General features: G+C 31.4%; 1 protein-coding gene across 1 annotated transcript in view; it reads right to left on the reverse strand.

The window, feature by feature from the left end:
• Positions 1 to 1,462: 1,462 nt before the first annotated feature.
• LOC129975358 (uncharacterized) overlaps positions 1,463 to 19,457 on the reverse strand; it is a 38,590-nt gene continuing 20,595 nt past the window's right edge. The window contains exons 2-6 of the mRNA XM_056088421.1: positions 15,579 to 15,771; positions 8,086 to 8,226; positions 5,381 to 5,481; positions 1,589 to 1,725; positions 1,463 to 1,473 (exon numbers count right to left, since the gene is read on the reverse strand). Coding sequence (XP_055944396.1) covers positions 1,463 to 1,473; positions 1,589 to 1,725; positions 5,381 to 5,481; positions 8,086 to 8,226; positions 15,579 to 15,771 — 583 coding nt within the window. The remainder of the gene's footprint in view (positions 1,474 to 1,588; positions 1,726 to 5,380; positions 5,482 to 8,085; positions 8,227 to 15,578; positions 15,772 to 19,457) is intronic.

Here is a 19,457-nt window from a genome sequence, read left to right on the forward strand (position 1 = left end):
AACCGTCGTTTGCTTGTAATACCTGAACTAATGAAATATGAAATAATTAAGTACGCGCATTTCGCCGTGGAGAAAACTAAAAACATTATCGAACGTGACTATTTTTTACCGAATATGCAAAAAAGTATTGAATCGGTAATACAGAACTGTGTCGAATGCATCCTATTCAATGGAAAGTGTGGTAAACCTGAAGGGTTCTTACATCCGATTCCGAAGGAAAACCTTCCTCTAAGTACTTACTATGTTGACTTTATTGCACCCTTAGTGTCAACCAATAAAAATTACAATCATATTCTCTGCGTAATAGATGCATTCTCAAAGTTTATTTGGTTATATCCTGTTAAAGATGTCACTGCAAATGATGCAATTACGGAACTGCAATTGCAGAAAGCAGTGTTCGGAAATCCCATGCGTATCATCAGGGATAAAGTTCCCCCATTTACCTCCAAGGAATTCACAAACTATTGCGCGAATCAAAATATAAATCACATTCAAATTACCACAGGAATACCTCTAGGAAATGGACAGGTGGAAAGGGTTCATGGAACTCTTATACCCCTGCTTGTCGAACTTTCCATCAGTGATCCCACAGAGTGGTACTCTCATGTTCAAGCAACACAACGTGTATTTAACTCTAATGCTCTACGGAGTACAAAATTTACTCCTTTCGAATTCATGATCGGTGTGCAAATGAGACATAAAAATGACCAGAAAATTCTGGACATCCTACAGGAAGAATATGAGCAATTGGTCATCGACAGCCGCGATTACATTCGTGAAGAAGCGAGACAGAACATCTTACGCCTTCAAGAAGAAAATAAAAGATCTTACAAGAAGCACAGGAAGAAAGCTACTCAATATAATCCAGGTGACTTAGTGGCCATACAGAGGACCCAATTCGGCAGTGGTTTGAAGCTTCGTTCGAAGTTCCAGGGTCCCTATCGCATCACATCGAAGAAGCCACATGAGAGGTACCTAGTGGAGAAAATGGGAATCCAAGAAGGCCCCAACCATACCTCTACAGCTACAGATTATATGAAGCCTTTGTCTACAACTGCATAAAGCACCTACTTTTTTTTTCCTGTTTTGCAAAAATCTAAATTTTTTTTTTTTTTTTTTTTTTTTTTTTTTTTTTAGTTTTTGAGATTGTTTCTCAGATTGACGAGGACGTCAAGTTCATCAGGACGACAGATTGTGGTGTACGGAGCGTCATCCTGGCGGCACTCGTGTCATCACTCAACAGCCAATAAGAAGCTATCTGATTTCCGCCATTAAAACTGTATTCAGTACTGTAATAGCGTTCATCGATGTAAAGCGGGCCAGCCGTTCGTCCAGTTCATTAAAATTCTGTTATGTTAAATTAGTGAGTGATTCTTGTAATATGAGCCATCTCTAATCATTAATCTCAATCGATCTTTAACCTAGGGCCCGTGTGAGATATTTGATTTGACATATAATCCGGTTAGTAGAGGCCTGTTTTTCGAGCCAGAGTTAACATGTCTCTACATAAATTGCTAATAATTTTCTTATTTTTGTCATGTATGAAGCAAATTGCACACACACAATAGATTGCTAACATTTTTCTTACCTTTATTATGTATGAAGCAGATTGCAGACACGATCTGGGAAGTTAGCACTCTGCATACTTTGGTCTGTAAAACCTTGTGAATTTTGATGAATTTCCGTAGGTTTACCATTGGTAGGTAGTGAGATATAAAATTATATCTGGAAAAAAAAGTCCGATTTATTATTATGCTAGTTTTAAAGAAAAAAACAAACAAACAAATATTTCGTATTAAGAGTTACAGTATTTCGCAGCTTCGAGTTACTTTATTCCGATTAAAGTGAGCTTGAATTATCGTGATCCTTTATATTCCGCTTCCTCTTTAAATATTTTCGATCTCTGCTTATAATAAAGGAGAATAAGTGTTTATAATAAAGGAGAATATGTGCTTATAATGAAGGAGAATATGTACTTATAATAAAGGAGAATATGTACTTATAACAAAGGAGAATATGTGCTTATAATGAAGGAGAATAAGTGCTTATAATAAAGGAGAATATGTGCTTATAATAAAGGAGAATATGTGCTTATAATAAAGGAGAATATGTGCTTATAATGAAGGAGAATATGCGCTTATAATGAAGGAGAATAAGTGCTTATAATAAAGCAGAATATGTGCTTATAATGAAGGAGAATAAGTGCTTATAATAAAGGAGAATAAGTGCTTATAATAAAGGAGAATAAGTGCTTATAATAATAGAGAATAAGTGCTGTGCTATCTAACTATCTGTTTGCTCTGTGCGGGCCAGATGGTTGACCAAAAGGCACAAATAAGCTTTGGAAGATAGAAATCTGTACATAAGATTTTTTAAAATTTTCTAGAAGTTCGATTAATTAAAAATTAAGCAAAATAATTTAATTTTTTTTGTAATAACTTCATAAAAATATAATGGTACGAAAATAATTTTTATATCATTTTAAAATTATAAAAATTCCTTTCAAATGAAAATAATTTTAATGTCGCATAAACTTTTGATACGCTGCTTCTTTACTATTTATTATATTTCTTTCTAATCGCCTTTGACGACTAGTTGGTTCGTCTTGAATATTGCTTGTATTTCATTTCAGATATATTGTTTAGATATAACTTCATGTTCATGATTTTGTAAAATTGCCTGACATCAAAGCGTATTATTTTAATTATCATATTTAAATTCTGTTTATTGCCTTATTTACGTCCCAAAATATCATAGCGCTATTAAAAATAGGAATATGTGGTTCATCTATTTTCTGAATTTTTCGATGTTATGACTTGACTTTTTTATTCTTTATGTAAATTGCACATATATTAAAAAAGAATTTTGCTCTTTAGCTTTGAACAATGGCAAAAAAAATCAAACGATTAAATTTCTCATGAAACCATGCAAACGGTTTGAATTTCAGGACAACAATGCAGTCTGTTGCTCAAAATAAGAGAGAAAAGTTTTGTTAAAAATTCCAAAAACTCAGCAATAATTTGCACGGTTTTAAATTGGCATCATTAAAAAGAAAAAAATTAAGATTTCAAACAGTATAAAATTTATTTTTGTGTAATATTTTATATAATATAATATCCTGTGCAATATAAAAAAAATTTGATTCTGTTTAAAATAGGATTCAATTCCAAAATTCTAATGATTTGACTGTAGATAACATTCTGTGAAGTTCACATATGCTATATTGAAATATTCTCTACAATGTTGTTTTGGAATACTGGTTCTGAATCGACTATCTGTACCGAGCTTGAGGATTATTTGAAAAGCCAAAATAATTACTATGTCCTTTATATAATCCTTATTCTTCCTAAGGAAATAAGGTTCCTGTAGTTTAGAATCGCTGTAGCGTTCTGTAAATACACTTCCTAAGATGGTGGGAAAACGACATTTGCGCTCTTTTGAAGCTAGAAGAGTATTACGATTACATGCAGAATAAATAATCGTAGGCCGGGATAGCCTGGTTGGTAGAGCGTCGGATTCGCGTCCCTTAGGTTGCGAGTTCGAACCCAGCCGGCCGAAGATTCCCTGCGTGCTTGGTGGCTGACGCGCTTATAAATCTGTCGTGGTCACAAAGTCCTCCATGTCGAGAGTAATACCACTGGGAGTTCTGGATCAGGGGTGATCGTCCTCTGATTCAGGTCTAAATTTACGATCTGTGTTTGAGTGAATGAAGTCCGCCCCGTAAAAAGGGTTGTGACGTGTGTGTAGCTAAGTCGTTCTCTTGGCCCTAGATGGCGCTACTATAGAAACAAGAGGCGCTCCCCCCCCAGGCTTAAATCCGCTGTCTTCGAACAGCGGGCTTGCCTATGGCAAGTGCCATAAGAAACAACAACATAAATAATCGTCGTTTCTACTGTTACTCGATACTGTAATACGTTATTTTTTAGGAAAGTTAAATATCACGCGCACAAACACTTTTATTTTCTTGTTCGGTATTGCACTCTTCTCTGATTCATCTTAAATGTTCGATTTCAAAATTTTTTCTCTGCTTTGTTAAGTAGAAATTGCAATTATGTACCAATTAAAATAAATAATATGCAGATTAACAATTTTCTTTCAAATCATAAAAAATAGATAATGCACCACTAGAATAATAATTTGCATATGACAGTTTTTTCTGCATTGAATAAATTTGCACTTCTGAAATAAATTCAAATTTATAATAACTCCTTCTGAATTAAAAATAAATATTTTTCTGTAAATTATATAAAAAAGAAGTTTGAAACTTTGTGTGCATAGATGAATTTAAGATCAATATTTTATTGAACTTAACTATTCTATTACTATTACTATACTATATTTATATTAACTATACTATTACTACATTTTACCAGCATTTTATTATCAACCTTCAGGAACTAAAACGTCTTCATACAATTGCTCGTTTTATTTAATCATATGCAATAGAAAATATATGTCTAGATGTAATATTTAAGAAAATAAACGCTTGTTCCATCTGATGTGTGTGTATATCTTTAATGCAAATTAGCAATTTTTTTTAATGAAATTTATCTTAATAAAATTTGGCACTCGTCTTCTTCAAGACAAAAAGAACTTCAATAAAAAAATTAAGCAAATCTTTTTTTTTTTTTTTTTCACCTTTCTGTGAAAATATTATTACACGTAAAGGACTTTTATACCATATTAAAACTAATAAAAAAACTATTTTTTTAATAAAGAATTTTATTTCAATACTTTTTTCTCAAATTTAAATAAATTGAATTTGTTACACAGTCTGTTACAAGTATTGCATTGTTATGATAAAGTCAATCAATCACTTGCTTTTGCCAGTGATAAAAAATGAACTTAAGAAACAGTTTTCTTGAAACATTAACTTCAAAATACGATTTTTACTGCTGCTGCTTTTATTCTGTATTATATATACTAAGATATACTATACTTAATAAAAGCAGTATACTTAATATACTTATTCTATATTATATAAACATAGTTATTTGTAATAGATTGGTTCCATTAAATTTATGTTTTTCGATCTTATCTAATAATAGGATGAAATTTTAAATAAACGTATAATTATTAAAAGGAAAGCAAACATTCTGATTAAACAAGCTGGGCGTCAAAAACGGCTAATTGATTTTTGACAAACTCTTTACAACCATTCAAAGCGGTGCAGTAGTTAAATGAAATTTTGGATTTAATTTCTTTCGATTAATGGATTTTTGTTTAAACTATCACAGTTTCTTTTCTTTTCAATAAAAAGGAATCTATCGATCTGTAACACATAAAAGATGAAATAGATTTCCGTTTTCTCTAAGTGTGAAGTCATTGAAGTAAGTATAACTTTTATAAAACTGCTAAAAAACAATTGAAATAAAAAGACCTGAATTTTTTTGAGTTAAAAAATGTCGTATAAAGAGGTAAAATGTACGGATGACCGGAAACACTCTGCCAGATAAAGTCTTCTACGAAATATTTCTGCTTCTGAAAAAAAAAATTTAAAAACATTAAAAATATGTGCATTTTGAGTGCATTAAAAGATGCATGTTTTTAATTTTAATTATTACCTTACTGTAACTTACTGTATAAATTAGACAGTGATTAAGTAGATTAATTGTTGGTCGCCGGTGGTGACCGCTGCCTTATGTATATTTATCATAAAGATACTGATTATTTTATTAGGGATAAAAATTTATAATATCGCTCGTTTTATTATTATTATTATTAACATTCAATTTAAGCGTAGTTGTGAAACTGAAATGACTTTGGATAGTACTATCTTTCCTTCATAAATTTTGAAACGGAATGAATGTGCTTTGTTACTGCGCATGCTTAGCTAGAGAAATCCATATTACTATTTCTACAGCACTTGTTCTTTTGCAAACTGCGGAGCAAAACATATAGACTTCATTAATGCGTTTGCGTAATGGGAGAAGTGAATATATTTTTGAAGTTTTCTTTTTACAAAGAAATGATTACCATTTTTCATTGCGATTCTCCTGAATATTGAAAACTTTACACAAAATTCTATTAGATTACTAATGGATTTTGTTATTGAGTGCAAAATCAACTAAATTAAAAATTACATTTATATTTCGAAAAAAGTCTGAATGTAACATTCTGTAATGCCGAGGCAAGAGCTATTAGTCTGAATATAACAATACATATCATTAGTTTAATAAATTTATATATATAATAGGTTTAATGTAACCATACACATCTTAAGCGCAATGCATTCTTCTCACACTCACTTAATACGATCTGGAATTTGCGATGTAGGAGTGAAATTGTCAATTGCATTGGAGGCTATGTTTTAAACATGCACCTCTGCTCTACTCTAAGCAATAATTTCAAATTTGATATACGCCTTTCAAGTATAATTTCAATTCAGAATTCATTTATTTCAAATATGAAGAATTTTATTTATGTTTCAAACTTGTTTCTCTTCTCTACTCTAAGCAATAACTTCAAATTTAAAATACTCCTTTAAAGTAGAATTTCGTTCCTCATATGTGTTTCATTCCTCAAATGTCAACTCTCAAATTTCATTCAGAAATTTCATTTCACCATTTTACCCTACGTATTTCAATCATGAACGTGCCAAAAAATGTTGAAAAACACTATATTTCATATTGTATAAGTAATTCAGTCCAAGTTCGAAAGCAATTGATAGTTATCATTAGCGTTAAATCATATACATTTTTTGGCGGACTATTTTATAAAAAGCAAAAAATTCTTCAAATCTCATTAAAATTTGAGATATATTTTGAATATGATACAAGAGAAAATTGATTTATATCATCTGTATCAGCAGCTCTATATTTAATAATTTTTGATTTGCCCTGATAAAGAAAATGTTTTTTACTTTTTAGTTCACAATTGCAATGGAATCTCGCTAAAAGAGTATAATTTTTTCCTAGATCTTACTTGTAATGCAAGATATTCGTTACTTGAAATTTTTTCTCATAGGAATCAGTGCTAAATAAGAGATTGCGTTCCATTATAGAAAAAAAAATTCTCAAAAAATATGTAATATTGTAATTTATTATTTATAACTCATGCTTTTTTTTACAAAAAAGTTTAAAGACATTTATATTTGGCTAAGTTTCAGAATTATACATTTTTAGCGAAAATGAGACAGAACTGTCGTTAAAATGAATTTGTAGAGCGCTTCATTACTACTTTATCAAGGTGATGCTTCTCAGCGCACCGTGCAACAATTTCCTATGCTTTCGGGATCATCTTCCTTTTAATGGAAGACTGTTGCTCTATTGAGTCTATTATTCCTTTCCTAATCAAATCGCATCCATATATTTGTCCTGTGACACAGAATGCAGCCCCATAAGCTCTTCGGTAGCTATGGCTTTATTCTCCCACCAGCTTATTGATGTCGTTGCTATCATATCCTCTTGTCCCGTAATATTGATCACAGATATAATCTCATCGATTACAGGCACTTTCAAACCTTTCGGAGTGATATTTTATAACATTATCCTTGGATTAAGTTTCTTTAATCCAAAAATAATTGTTCTCTTCAAATAAGCTTCAGCATAGACTGATACCCGAGATAAAAGCCAATCCTACCAATAAGGATTGGCGAATTGGATAAAGGCCAATCCTTCCAGTAATCTCCTAGTTTTCCGAAACATCGCTCGGTAAGTGAGTCATATTTTTAAATTTTTGTTTTGTTCTGAATGTGGGTGACAATGAGTGGTGCTCTTTAACTGAGGTTTGACTGTTGTGGTATCTTTTTTAATATTTTTTATTTTTTAATAATTATTTTTCTATTTGTTAATCTTTAATTATAATTATCATTGAATCATATAATTGGCCCTTTTTCAAAGATTCCTTATCAGACGGTGTTTTTCAATTTATCAAATCATAAAATTAAAATTTAGTTAAAAGTAATTTATTAGTTGATAATTCAGTTCTGAAAATTCGGCATTATATAAGCGTCATTTGAAACATTGTCTGCACATTATCTGAAAACATTCCACATCAGGAAGTATGTGAAAAGCCGATTGCAAAACTGTAACTGAAAGAAATCAATTTTTGTTTAAATAAAAAGTATGTAAAAATAAAGGAAACCTGTGCAGGAAATCGTGATTCCCTGGCAACAGACATTTCTTCTTCAATGACAGTCTGTGCGTACGCTCCTTTGGTGAATTGAACGACGGAAGGTTTCGTCTTGAGAAAGATTTCTTCGGCCACCCATTCGGGTGAAGAATCCTGCAAATCGAATTATTTCAATTAATCCACCAAGGCCTTTTTTTACGAGTTTTCTAATGAAAATTGAGTGCAATAATATATTTTGAATTTTTTTCTGGCAACAGTGTATATATTCTAAGGTCTGAGATAACAACGTGTCCCCTTACCTTATTTCTCCCCAATTTGCAATGGGCAATGTATATAAGGAATAAATCTGCCCCCAAAGGCATCAAGCTTTCACCTTCTTGCTGAATGGCAAAACTAGTATTTACTCGTACCACTAAGATAATTCTAAGGATATTATTAAAGTAACTGTAAGGATAATATGAAGTCAACTCTTAGGATACCTTGAAAGCAATTCTAAGGATATTGTTACGGAATTTCCGGGGTTCGTTTGGATAGTGGAAGTTATATGGTGTGAAGAACGCTCCATCAGCAGGCGGCAGTAGAAAAAGAAACAACGACGTTTATTTACACGAAGACACACAGGACAGCATAAAGACGACAACTATATACAGCATAGAAGACGATTATCTTCAGCCGAGATGTGCAGCATACAACAGCATACACAGCAACATACAACAGGACTCTACTACAGACAGTAGCGTACAGCATAGTTCAGCACTAGCTTGACTCCGTCGCTGTTCTGCTAATCCCTGGAAGACCAGTTCTTCACCGTCGATTCCGACTACACCGCTCTGTCGCTTTCGACTACCCTCCTCTCTCGCTTCCGACTACCACTACTCTGGCAGCTGCGGATGCCTCCTTTTATAGGTCTCAGGAGGCGGGGCTGGAAGCCTCTCAACCAATCAGGAACGTTCGACGCGTATCTCGGTTCTTAATGGAAGGCTCGGGAAAATTCTCGATGTTTCGGGTATAATCTATTTTGGCGCCAAAGCCGTCAAATAGATTATACCAAAGCCGCCAAATTCCTCGCCAAGTTTGTCGCCAAGCTCTGGGACCTCCTATGGAACCAACTATGCTGGGAAGCAGCATCACAGAGAATATATTAGAAATTATTAGTTGAATTCAAAGGACTTATGGTATAAATAAAATTTATGGGATCTCAATGGAACGAATTAAGCCCTCAAAAGCATCAAACTCATTCCGAATTTCCGAAAGGCTTCACTAGAAATTCTGTGAATTCTATTATAGTTATTCTAAGGATGAATTAAAGATTACTAACTGAATTCTAGTGACTGATAACAGGAAAAAAAATTTATTCCTGCATAATATACAGAATCGAGCTAAAGCTCAAAAATATTAAGCTCTTGCTGAATTGTTGAAGAACTATATCGCAAATTCTAAGATTATCACTTTAGAACCTCTCAGAATATGTTAAAATTTCTAATAGAATTCTAAGAACTGATATTAAGGAGAAAATTCATACTTATCTTAAAGGATAAAATAACGTAAAAGTAATTCTTCTATGTGATTCTCGATTTTTTTTTTAATTTAAATCCAATATTCTAAACTCCCCACTCTTATTAGAAGCGATAGTTAGTGTAATTAGTTCTCCTCTAAAATTAGAAATAATAAGGAGGGTAATTCAAAATAATTGAACCGATTACAAAGAATCTTACTTTTACCTTTCAAATAAGAAATAATTTGAAAACAATTTGGATGGGAGATTGATATATTTTTTTGCATAAATAATAATTGCCTTATGAGAGTCTTCTTAGTCACATAACGACATGTATGAGGCAGTTCATTTCTCATCAAACATTTTGAAGTAATTCATTGTCATCGATATCTTCATACACCACATTAACGAGCTCTTTTGAAATTACTTTCTGTCTAAACTTTTAGACACTTTGAATCATTCTCGCTGTTACTGAAGCGTTTTATATATCATGTGCTTATCGAATGTTTTGAAATAATGTCTTCGTTTCATTACAATGCATCTAGATTCTCTCTCTGCTCCAGTAGTGTAAACTTCGAAAAAAAAATTCCATCCGCCTGGCCCAAAGCATTTTTGAATCATCGTGTTTACAGGAAGATTAATATAAAATGTATTTTTTGCATTTTATAATCTCAAAAATATTCTGGCTTGCTTTGTATACTTCATATGAGAGAAAATAAAACGCTAGATGACTGCTGAAGTAAATAATGCGAAAAACTACATTGATTTGCTATCACTATCATCATTTCTCTTGACGCCAAGCTGGTGCATGAGGCTACTAGAGCTGTATACAACTTATCACTGCTTTCAAAGTGCATTCTAAATTCACCTATCCGAAGAAATTCTTTGCTGTATAACTAATTATGCATCGCCACGTGTCCTTCACCTCCCTTTCTTTCTCTTTTCATCTCAGCACAATTTCAGTGTTTCATTTGGCTGCATTCTAAGCAAATGTCCAATCTATGTCCAAAGCCTTTTTTCCATTTTAACAACAACAAAAAAAGAATTGTAAAATTTTTATAATGCAAATCAATATTTGGCGTTTTATTTGGTCAACGTCTTTTTAAATTTTTCTGTTCGGCGTTTCTGTGAAGTGACATCAATTCAGATGCCGCTACTAATTTATCGTTTGGTTCCTTACTTTTGATCAATTAAAATCATGCCACAAAGAAATGTAGGAATATCGTTTGGTGTTTTTGAATTAGTTTCCATTTTAATAATCACACTCTCTTAATACACAACTTAAGTTTATTTTTTAACGTCTTTTGCATACTTTGTAATGTAATATTAGATTATTTGTGATGTAAACATTAGAATATAATTTTGAAATAAAGCTGCATTATACTTATTTGATTTTACTATACGTATAATAGCTTTCAAAATATTCCAGTAATAGTGGAATTGGGAGCAAATTATATCAGGACATGGGAGATTTCTTGAATACTTCTACAGATTCGGAAGGATGTAAGACAGCACATGTATATGTGGGGAAGTAGGCTCAGTCCAGTATTACATATCAGAATGTGTCGAACTCAAAGAAATTAGAGTAAGACTCATTATGAGTAGTAATTTTTACACAATATTACAATATCCTGAGAATTTAAAAACATTAAAAGAAATGATGGAAAAGATTTCTAGCCTTTTGCCGACAATTTGAAGTTTCTTTGAATTTTTGTTGGCCGTTCTTTCCTTATGCAAAAATTTGGATAGTTAATGAGCATAACAGTCAGTCACAATAATTCCTGTTTTTTAGTTCTGTGGCAATGAGGTGACTGGATGTGATTTAAAAAAAAATGAAATTTGATCGACTTATCATTATTATTATCGAATTATCACTTTCAACTACTACAACGTCAACACTTTCTGAATTTAATGACAATGGCTACTATAATTAATTGGCATATTGGCTTCCATTGGGGAAATGAATTTGTACCAATTAATAGATTTCATCCAAATGGAATTTTCGATTTACAGCATTCTTGCTATTTGAAAAAGAATTTATTTATGTGCATTTATAAATAATGATGCCCATTCATATGTTGCCAGAGAATGTTACATAATAATGTGTTTGTTTTTAAAATATCTGTTGCAACAACTTCGTACAGAGCGCTCTACAAAGGCAGATCTTTGAGCCTAAAACTATCAAATTTGACACTAATTAATTCTTGAATAATAAGGACTAAGAAATTCTCATAATTTTAAATAGTTTTTTAAATTGAAAAATAAGGGGAATTTCAACTTTTTTTTCTTCAATAACTTAGGAGCTTACTATTACCATGTTCGCACATATTTAAAAGTTTAAAAATTAATTTTTTTAGTCATAAAATTTATTTCCAGATATTTTTATTTTGTTACTTTTAAATAAGACTTGAGTATTCTTTAAAAAGTAATGTTTATTGTTTTAATTACTGGATTTATATTCATGTGCATTGTGATGATCATCTGTATTTGATATTAAATATTTAATTACTGACTTACAAGTAAGAGTACATAAACTCACTCAGCAAATATTCATAGAAATCTTCGAAAATTTGATTAATCTAAACATTTTAGATATCTTTTAGTCAGAAATTGAAATCTCTAAGTTAAAGTTATCTACGATGATCTGTTTAATATATCTATAGGATCACGATAACTCAAAAACGAAATAAAGTATATTATAAATTTATTAAATGGTTTTAACATTTTAAATATTAATTTCTGCCAAATTTTAGACGAAGTTCTTTTTTATGGGCATTTTTGTTCATGTACTTGGGAACACAATAATTCAAATATTACTAGTTTCTTAATTCAAATGTAATTATAAAATTTGGAATAGGATTTTATTGCTAGAATTCATATTTGTGTCAAATATTACCTCAAAACCGCCAAAAAGGTAAAATTTAATCTATTATACTATCTATTAATTAGTGTACATGTATAAGTAGCAAACAAGTACAAAATAAGCAAATAAAAGTGTATTTTATTGTTGTCTTGACACCAACAGGCCCAATGAGGGGGGAGGGTAAAATCCCCGACCCGTGACAGAGTTAAACACACAGAATTTTATTTTTATACATTACAAATAGGGCTAAGCAAGAATGAAAATATACTATCGCTTTTATTTTGCCAGAATCGAAAAATGACTCATTTTCGTTATAATTGACAGATTTTGAGATCTTAAAACTTCTGACGCAAAACGGACTTCTGACTCCTTTCTTCACCAGCTTAACACTGTTAAGCATATTGAATAGAGTTTTATATTCCAAATCCTTCAGACACGAGGCAAGCATCTGTAACGCCCATGTGGAACATGGGTGTTAGAGAGTCATTCATGTCCTGATAATATTGATCTAAATAGACTGACTTGGACTGGATAAAACCTCCGATTTTCATATGAGTGCATGATGTATTCAAACTTATTAGTTCACAATTCACAGTTGCGATCCACATGCCTCTTAACAGGGAAAAAGTATTCCATATATATTTGATGGATCCAGATATACTGTGGTCCTGAGCATCATTACTGTAGAGCTATATGGAATCTGGATCTAATTGGTTAACATGAAGAGGTTGAAAATCATACTTTATTTTCTTTAGTATTTTACGAAGTTAAATGTAAAACTCGGCTTATTATATAAGTTTAAATGCAGAGCTCTACCCAAGTTGTGACAGATTATTTATTCAATTTTAGTTGTCCAGTTAAAAACAATGAATGAAAGTAGAAATTTATCATAAATTCATTGCAAAATTAAATAAAAACAGAGAACTTCGCCATTATGATAAAAACTCTCCAAAAAAAATTATCATTAATGTAACCGAATTTTAAATTATCAAGTAGTTTCTATTTTTAAGTATGTTTTCTATTGAAATTTTGTCCTGGGAAGTACTGGTGACTATTTTTAATTCAAGGCAGAATTAAAATCTAGAAACCGAAAAAACTTTTTCTCAGAAATATTGAATGCTCAAGTAATTACGGAAGAAATTATTTATAAAAGGAATTCCAAGGACAGTGTAAAATAATAGCCATTCGTAACTCTTCTAAAATAAACAACAAATACAGGCGCAGTCAAAGACATCATAAATCTTGAAGAGAGAGAGGAAAAATAAAAGAAACCTAAAAGACAAAGCTAACAATCCCATCTTCAAAATGCACACACAAAAAAGTTCTCATAAAAATTATGAATGCACAAATAATAAAAAAAAGCGTATAATCCTTGACAATGAAGTCACGAACTGCAGACGATTTTTTTTTATTCTAGAATAAATTGTAAACATTTTGGCAACAAGAATTTGAAATCAATGTTGAACAGAAAGGAAGAACAAATTACATTCCCGGGAAATGAATTCTTTCTAATAGAGATAATCGACGTATAATTAAAACATAGTCTAAAGGAGCACAAACCTGAATGGAGATTTGAAATATTTATAAATCTTTTGTACGAAACTCTACATTAACTGTCGCATACAGAATTCAATGTAAATAATTCAATTAAATGTTTTCTGTAAGAATGCAAACGATAATTTAATGAAATTTTTACGAATACTTCTTATAAATATTAGTTTCAGTAAAAAATTCTTTAATAACTTTTCTTTGTCATAAATAAATTTAACTTGATGTATATCATAATTAACAGATTAAAAGATCCAATAATTGTAGAAGTTTTTTTTTTATTTCTTGTATTCAATAGTGCAACATTAATAGTGTTTGTGTTCACGGAATTGTTTACATTGTCAATTTTTTTTTGTTTGTTTTGTTTTTCCATTTTCATAAATTAAAAGATATTTCGCCAATTATGGAAATGTATAAAAAGCTTTGATTTTAAGTTGGAAACTCATAAATTAACTTTTAAAAATGGAAACAATAGGAGCCCTTGTGATAAAAAGAAACAGTTTCTTGTATTTTCCTAAAAGCTCGATCATTTTTATTTCATATAGGTTTAAATATATTTTCTTTTCATAGAAATGAAATTTTATACCATAATAGTTATATTGAATACGTTAATTTACTGTGAATATGTTAATTTATTTTTACTTGATTATCGACTGAAATATGTTTTTAAATGTTTGAAAACTTGAAAAAGATAAAAACATATATTACATAGGCTAAACTTTGATATACAGTTATTTGGCGTCTTGAGAGATTGGCAATTTTTCGGAGGCATTTTTGCTACCGTAACGCTATTGCTGCCGTTCGCGCCACATTCGGCCATTTCACTAAAATTTGGCGATAAACTTTTTTTTTTTTGACAAAAATAACTGTATATCAACGCTGTTCCATTATATATCTCTTTATTTGAATCTAATATTCTAAAACTCAACTATGCAAGTGGCTGAGAAAATGCATTGAATTCGGCTTCCAATTAAATAACTGATTGTTATGATGAGTAATAGATGGCTTTCGTCAAAGTTACTGCGAAAATAGTTTAAAGCTTTGTGCATTTGTCAGGACATGAAATTAAAACAATTATAAGACGATTCAATTAAATACAAAATTAGAGTTAACTCCTACAATTGCTATTAAATGAAATCGTATTTCTAGCTGAAAGTTAACTTGAACCTTTAACTTTAAATAAAAAACAGATGCCTTGCCAAAAACCTTGCTAATAAAAAAACAGTTCACGAAGAAAGGAGAAGTAGAAATGACAATTAGAGGAATTCAAAACAGAAAAGAATAATTTAGGGGTATGGGAGGAAATAACGATTCAGAACAATGCATTAAACAAACAAAACCATCAAGCATATTTATTAATTTTGATGGTACGAAAGTTTTTTCATTTATCTGTTTTTGATTTCATATCCGGAACGAGCTATCACTCTAGTTCAACAAGAAAGAAATTGGATTAACTTGAAAATCAGAAACATGGTGACACCCATATCACATCCTTTTATTATCTTTTAATACAATTTGTCTTATACTGATTCTACAAAAAAGAACTGAGTTTTCTGCATACTCAGGAACAAACTTTTAATCATCAAATTGTTTACGTACTCGTTTGAGGAGAGGTTTAACCTCTTTGTTCATGTCAGAATCCACTTTTCCTTCAGAGGATGGGCCTGCTGTGCCATCATCGCTCAGACGGTCTTCAGTACTCGGTTGGTCAACGGTTGTGTCACGTGATTCGAGTTCCAAAGATACCGACGGTCTACTAGCTTGATCATCGCTCATATCGTCTTCACTATCACTAAAATGAGACATTAAAAACTTTCAGTGATCGAAATTTTTATAGTTTTTACTATTTTAAAATCGTTTAAATATTAGAAATGTTGGTTGAACCGGAGTTTAACCCCTTCTTCGCCAAATTACGTTAACGCGCCAAAGTTGGCAATCTCCAGACTGACAAACTTATTATCTTTCGCTTTTATTATGCGCTATGATTGGACATTGCTCCCTCGCTTTTGAACATTTCGCAAAACACGGCGCAAAACCGTTGTTGGCGATTTTTGAAAATTGTGCCAAGCAGGGGGTTAAACTTGGGGGGGGGGTCGTACCGAAATGTTATCTTTTTAATAGATTTTCTGCTGTACTTTTCCGCTGATGATTCTTTAAGATCTATCATTTCTGAGTTGTGAATAATGACAATAGCAGAATAACGACAATAAGCGGGCTTGGCGATGATTGGGATTCTGTTAACGGAAAAAACACCGTATACCAATTACTTTGGCTATTTTTGGTACTGCAGTTCTCTAATTAATACAATGGTAATATTATATGTTAGTAAACAGTAAGATTTTGCTGTTACATTAATTATTTGTTAAACGTGTTATGACCAAAAGAATCTGTTCATCAATTTAATAAAAGCTGATACTGAAAATTTCAAGCGAGATTAGAGAAAAGTGGTGGTTTGACTATACTATAAAAAAACACAATAAAATTATTTTTTGACATCGTTTTGTTGGACCCATTAAAATATTTTTGAAAGCAAGGATATCAAGCTCAAATGAATACGTTTACATTATCGCAGAACTAGTCATCACCAAGCTAAAACATTAGCGTCAATTTTCATCAATATTGTCGACAATGCTACAACGCAATATAAATAATAGCCAAACATTGCCATTAGAACTAGTTACACGTTAAAACATTGGAATCTGTGGTCGCCAAACATTACGTTGCCAACAAATATTTCCAATAACGTAATATTAATAGCAGCCAACAACTGGCATCAGATCTTGGAGCTACATCGCTATTGCTGCTATATAAAAGAAAAATGGCTCGAAATGCTATTATAGGCTAATTAAACATTTATAATATGCAAAGAAAGGAAGTCTGATGATCTGATGATCATTTTTGTCGCAGTATTGCTTAATTCGGAACACAGTAACAAACAAAACAACAGCAAAGATAAAGCTTTTTCGGAACTTGCGTATTAACGCCACGGCAGCTACAGATTTGGCAGTTTTTAAGTGCCGCCAATCTACACCTAAAATTTTTGCGACAAATCATAAAATAAAAACATTTTATTTAAAATCAAAACATTGCTCTTTATTGGCGCATTAGCGCAAAAACCGCCAAATCTGTAGCTGCGGTGGCATTTATACGTAAGTACCGCTTTTTCTTATCTTGGTTGAATTGTACTTTAGTGTTCCAACGAGTTTGTTGTCAATAGGTAACCCAATGAAACAATCTTCCAGAATCCCTAATGCTGTTTTATTTACTACTGTTTACAGTGGTTGAGTTATACATGAACTAAACTGTTTTATGAAAAATGTTAAATGTAATAAAAAAAGTGTCGATTATAGATTTTAATTTAGTTCTGTATTATAAATAAACATTTTTCATTTCTACTAAGACACTGTAATTATATTTTTAATGTGAATACGAACGGAAAATATTTATTCTTTTGTAACTCTTAACTGTTGTTAGGTGCTTTTTGAAATCGTCTGAATTATTAATTTAAGAATCTTCTGCTATGGAATTCCTTGCACTTTTCGTAATTCTTTCTCTGATATGACGGTTTCCTTAATAATCCATTATATGTTGGCAATTGTGCAAGAATGGAATTTTGACATTTTTATTTTTTTCATCTTTAACATCAATAATTTTGACATCTTTTAATATAAACAGTACAAACACATTCTTTTCGTAAATTAAAATCTCGCGCATAAGGTTGCAGTGCCAACTGGGTTTCAGTGTTACATTTGGCGAGTTCTGGCTCTTTCACCATTAATGAATAAGTATCCAGCCCATCGCCAATACAATTAAGTTAGGTCGGTCAGTTATAAAACGGCCAATAAAACAACGCATTCTCAGAAAGGGACTGATTAATATTTTCCACAATTTCATAAGATAGATTCAGGTATTCCATGATTGGCTAAAGGACCGTTTAGGCGTCTCTGAATTTTTTATTGTATAAAAATGGATATTTATACAAAGAAACATGGTAAAATAAAATGAAGGTCAACATAACCAAATTTGGAAAACTATAGAGTAAACGAACAAATAAAATGAAAAAAAAAAAACGCATCAGAAAGAACAAAGAGCAAAATATGTCTATAAATAATAAGTGACTGATTTTTTTTCAAGCCAAAAAAAAACTCCAAATTCTACAAACGCATGTGCAGTAAAACAGAAGTACAACACAGAGGCATATTGTTGTCCCGTTCGGACAAGTACTTGCCTTGGAGCGATCAGCATTTTTCAGTCTTTCTACACATGTGTTGTCTACTTGCGAAGTGTGAATCCACCTTAAGAGTAATAACCATTTTATTGTTTGATGCAGGTATACAATTCGGCGTTAATGGCGACTAAAAAGCGCCAAGAAAAAATTTGGCCAACTTATAAAAATATACTCAAGTGCATTATTATTTATTATGAAAATTTTGGAATGTGCGAACCACATGAGGGTGAACCGGAGTTTAACCCCCTTCTTCGCCAAGTTCCGATAACGCGCCATATAATTCCAAAGTGCATAATAAAGTGCAAACTTTATTATGCACTTTGATTGGACATCTGCTCCCTTGCTTTTGAACATTTCGCAAGTAGAGATGCATAATCCACGATTTTTTGAATAACAAATAATTTTGCTATTGTTAGTTTTAAATATTTGTTCCAAATATCTGTTATTTCAATCATATTATTAATTAAAAACTATTACTTAATATTAAATATAAAATTTATTAATTATAATTAATACTTAATTTACTAATTTAAGTAACGTTTGATTGAATTAATTTATCTATTTCAGCATACTTCTTAAATTTGATTTTTTTTCAAAACTATTTATTTTATTTTTTTATTGGGGTAAACTATTTTCTGAAAAATTTGAATTAAATATATATATCATTTCTTTAAATTGTTTACTTTAGTTCTATATTTTATCAATAGATGGCACCAGCAGTAAACGGAATATATCCAAAGTCACAAGCAATTAAAAAGGATTTGTATTGAATAGTGCATTATCAAATGCCAATATCGGAAAGTCAAGGTTACTCTCATGAAGTAGAGCTGCGACTTCACACTTTCCAGTGAAGTCACCGCTCCGATAAATTTCAGTGATATGCACAATGATACGATAATTCCAATAACCGGTCCGTTCACTTTTCAATCCATTCACAGATTTCTCCTTTTCTGTTTCGTTCGAGAGCTTCTATTGGACAGATCGTATCGATTGTCACTTTCCAGTGAAGTCACCGCTCCGGTAAATTTCAGTGATATCGTATCGATTGTTACTTTCTATCGTGATTCAAAACCTGTAATCGAAATATAACTAGTAAGATCGTATCAAGGATTTGAATCACACTCCTCTTTGAAAAGTATTGATCACTGGTATTTGTGACTTTATGATATTGTTTACGCAATAACCGCTCGCAAAATATTCGTCATCCCTATTCGCAAGACCGTTGTTGGCGATTTTTGAAAATTGCGCCA

Source organism: Argiope bruennichi, chromosome 7 (genome assembly GCF_947563725.1).
Source record: "Argiope bruennichi chromosome 7, qqArgBrue1.1, whole genome shotgun sequence".
NCBI classification, from domain to species: Eukaryota; Metazoa; Arthropoda; class Arachnida; order Araneae; family Araneidae; genus Argiope; species Argiope bruennichi.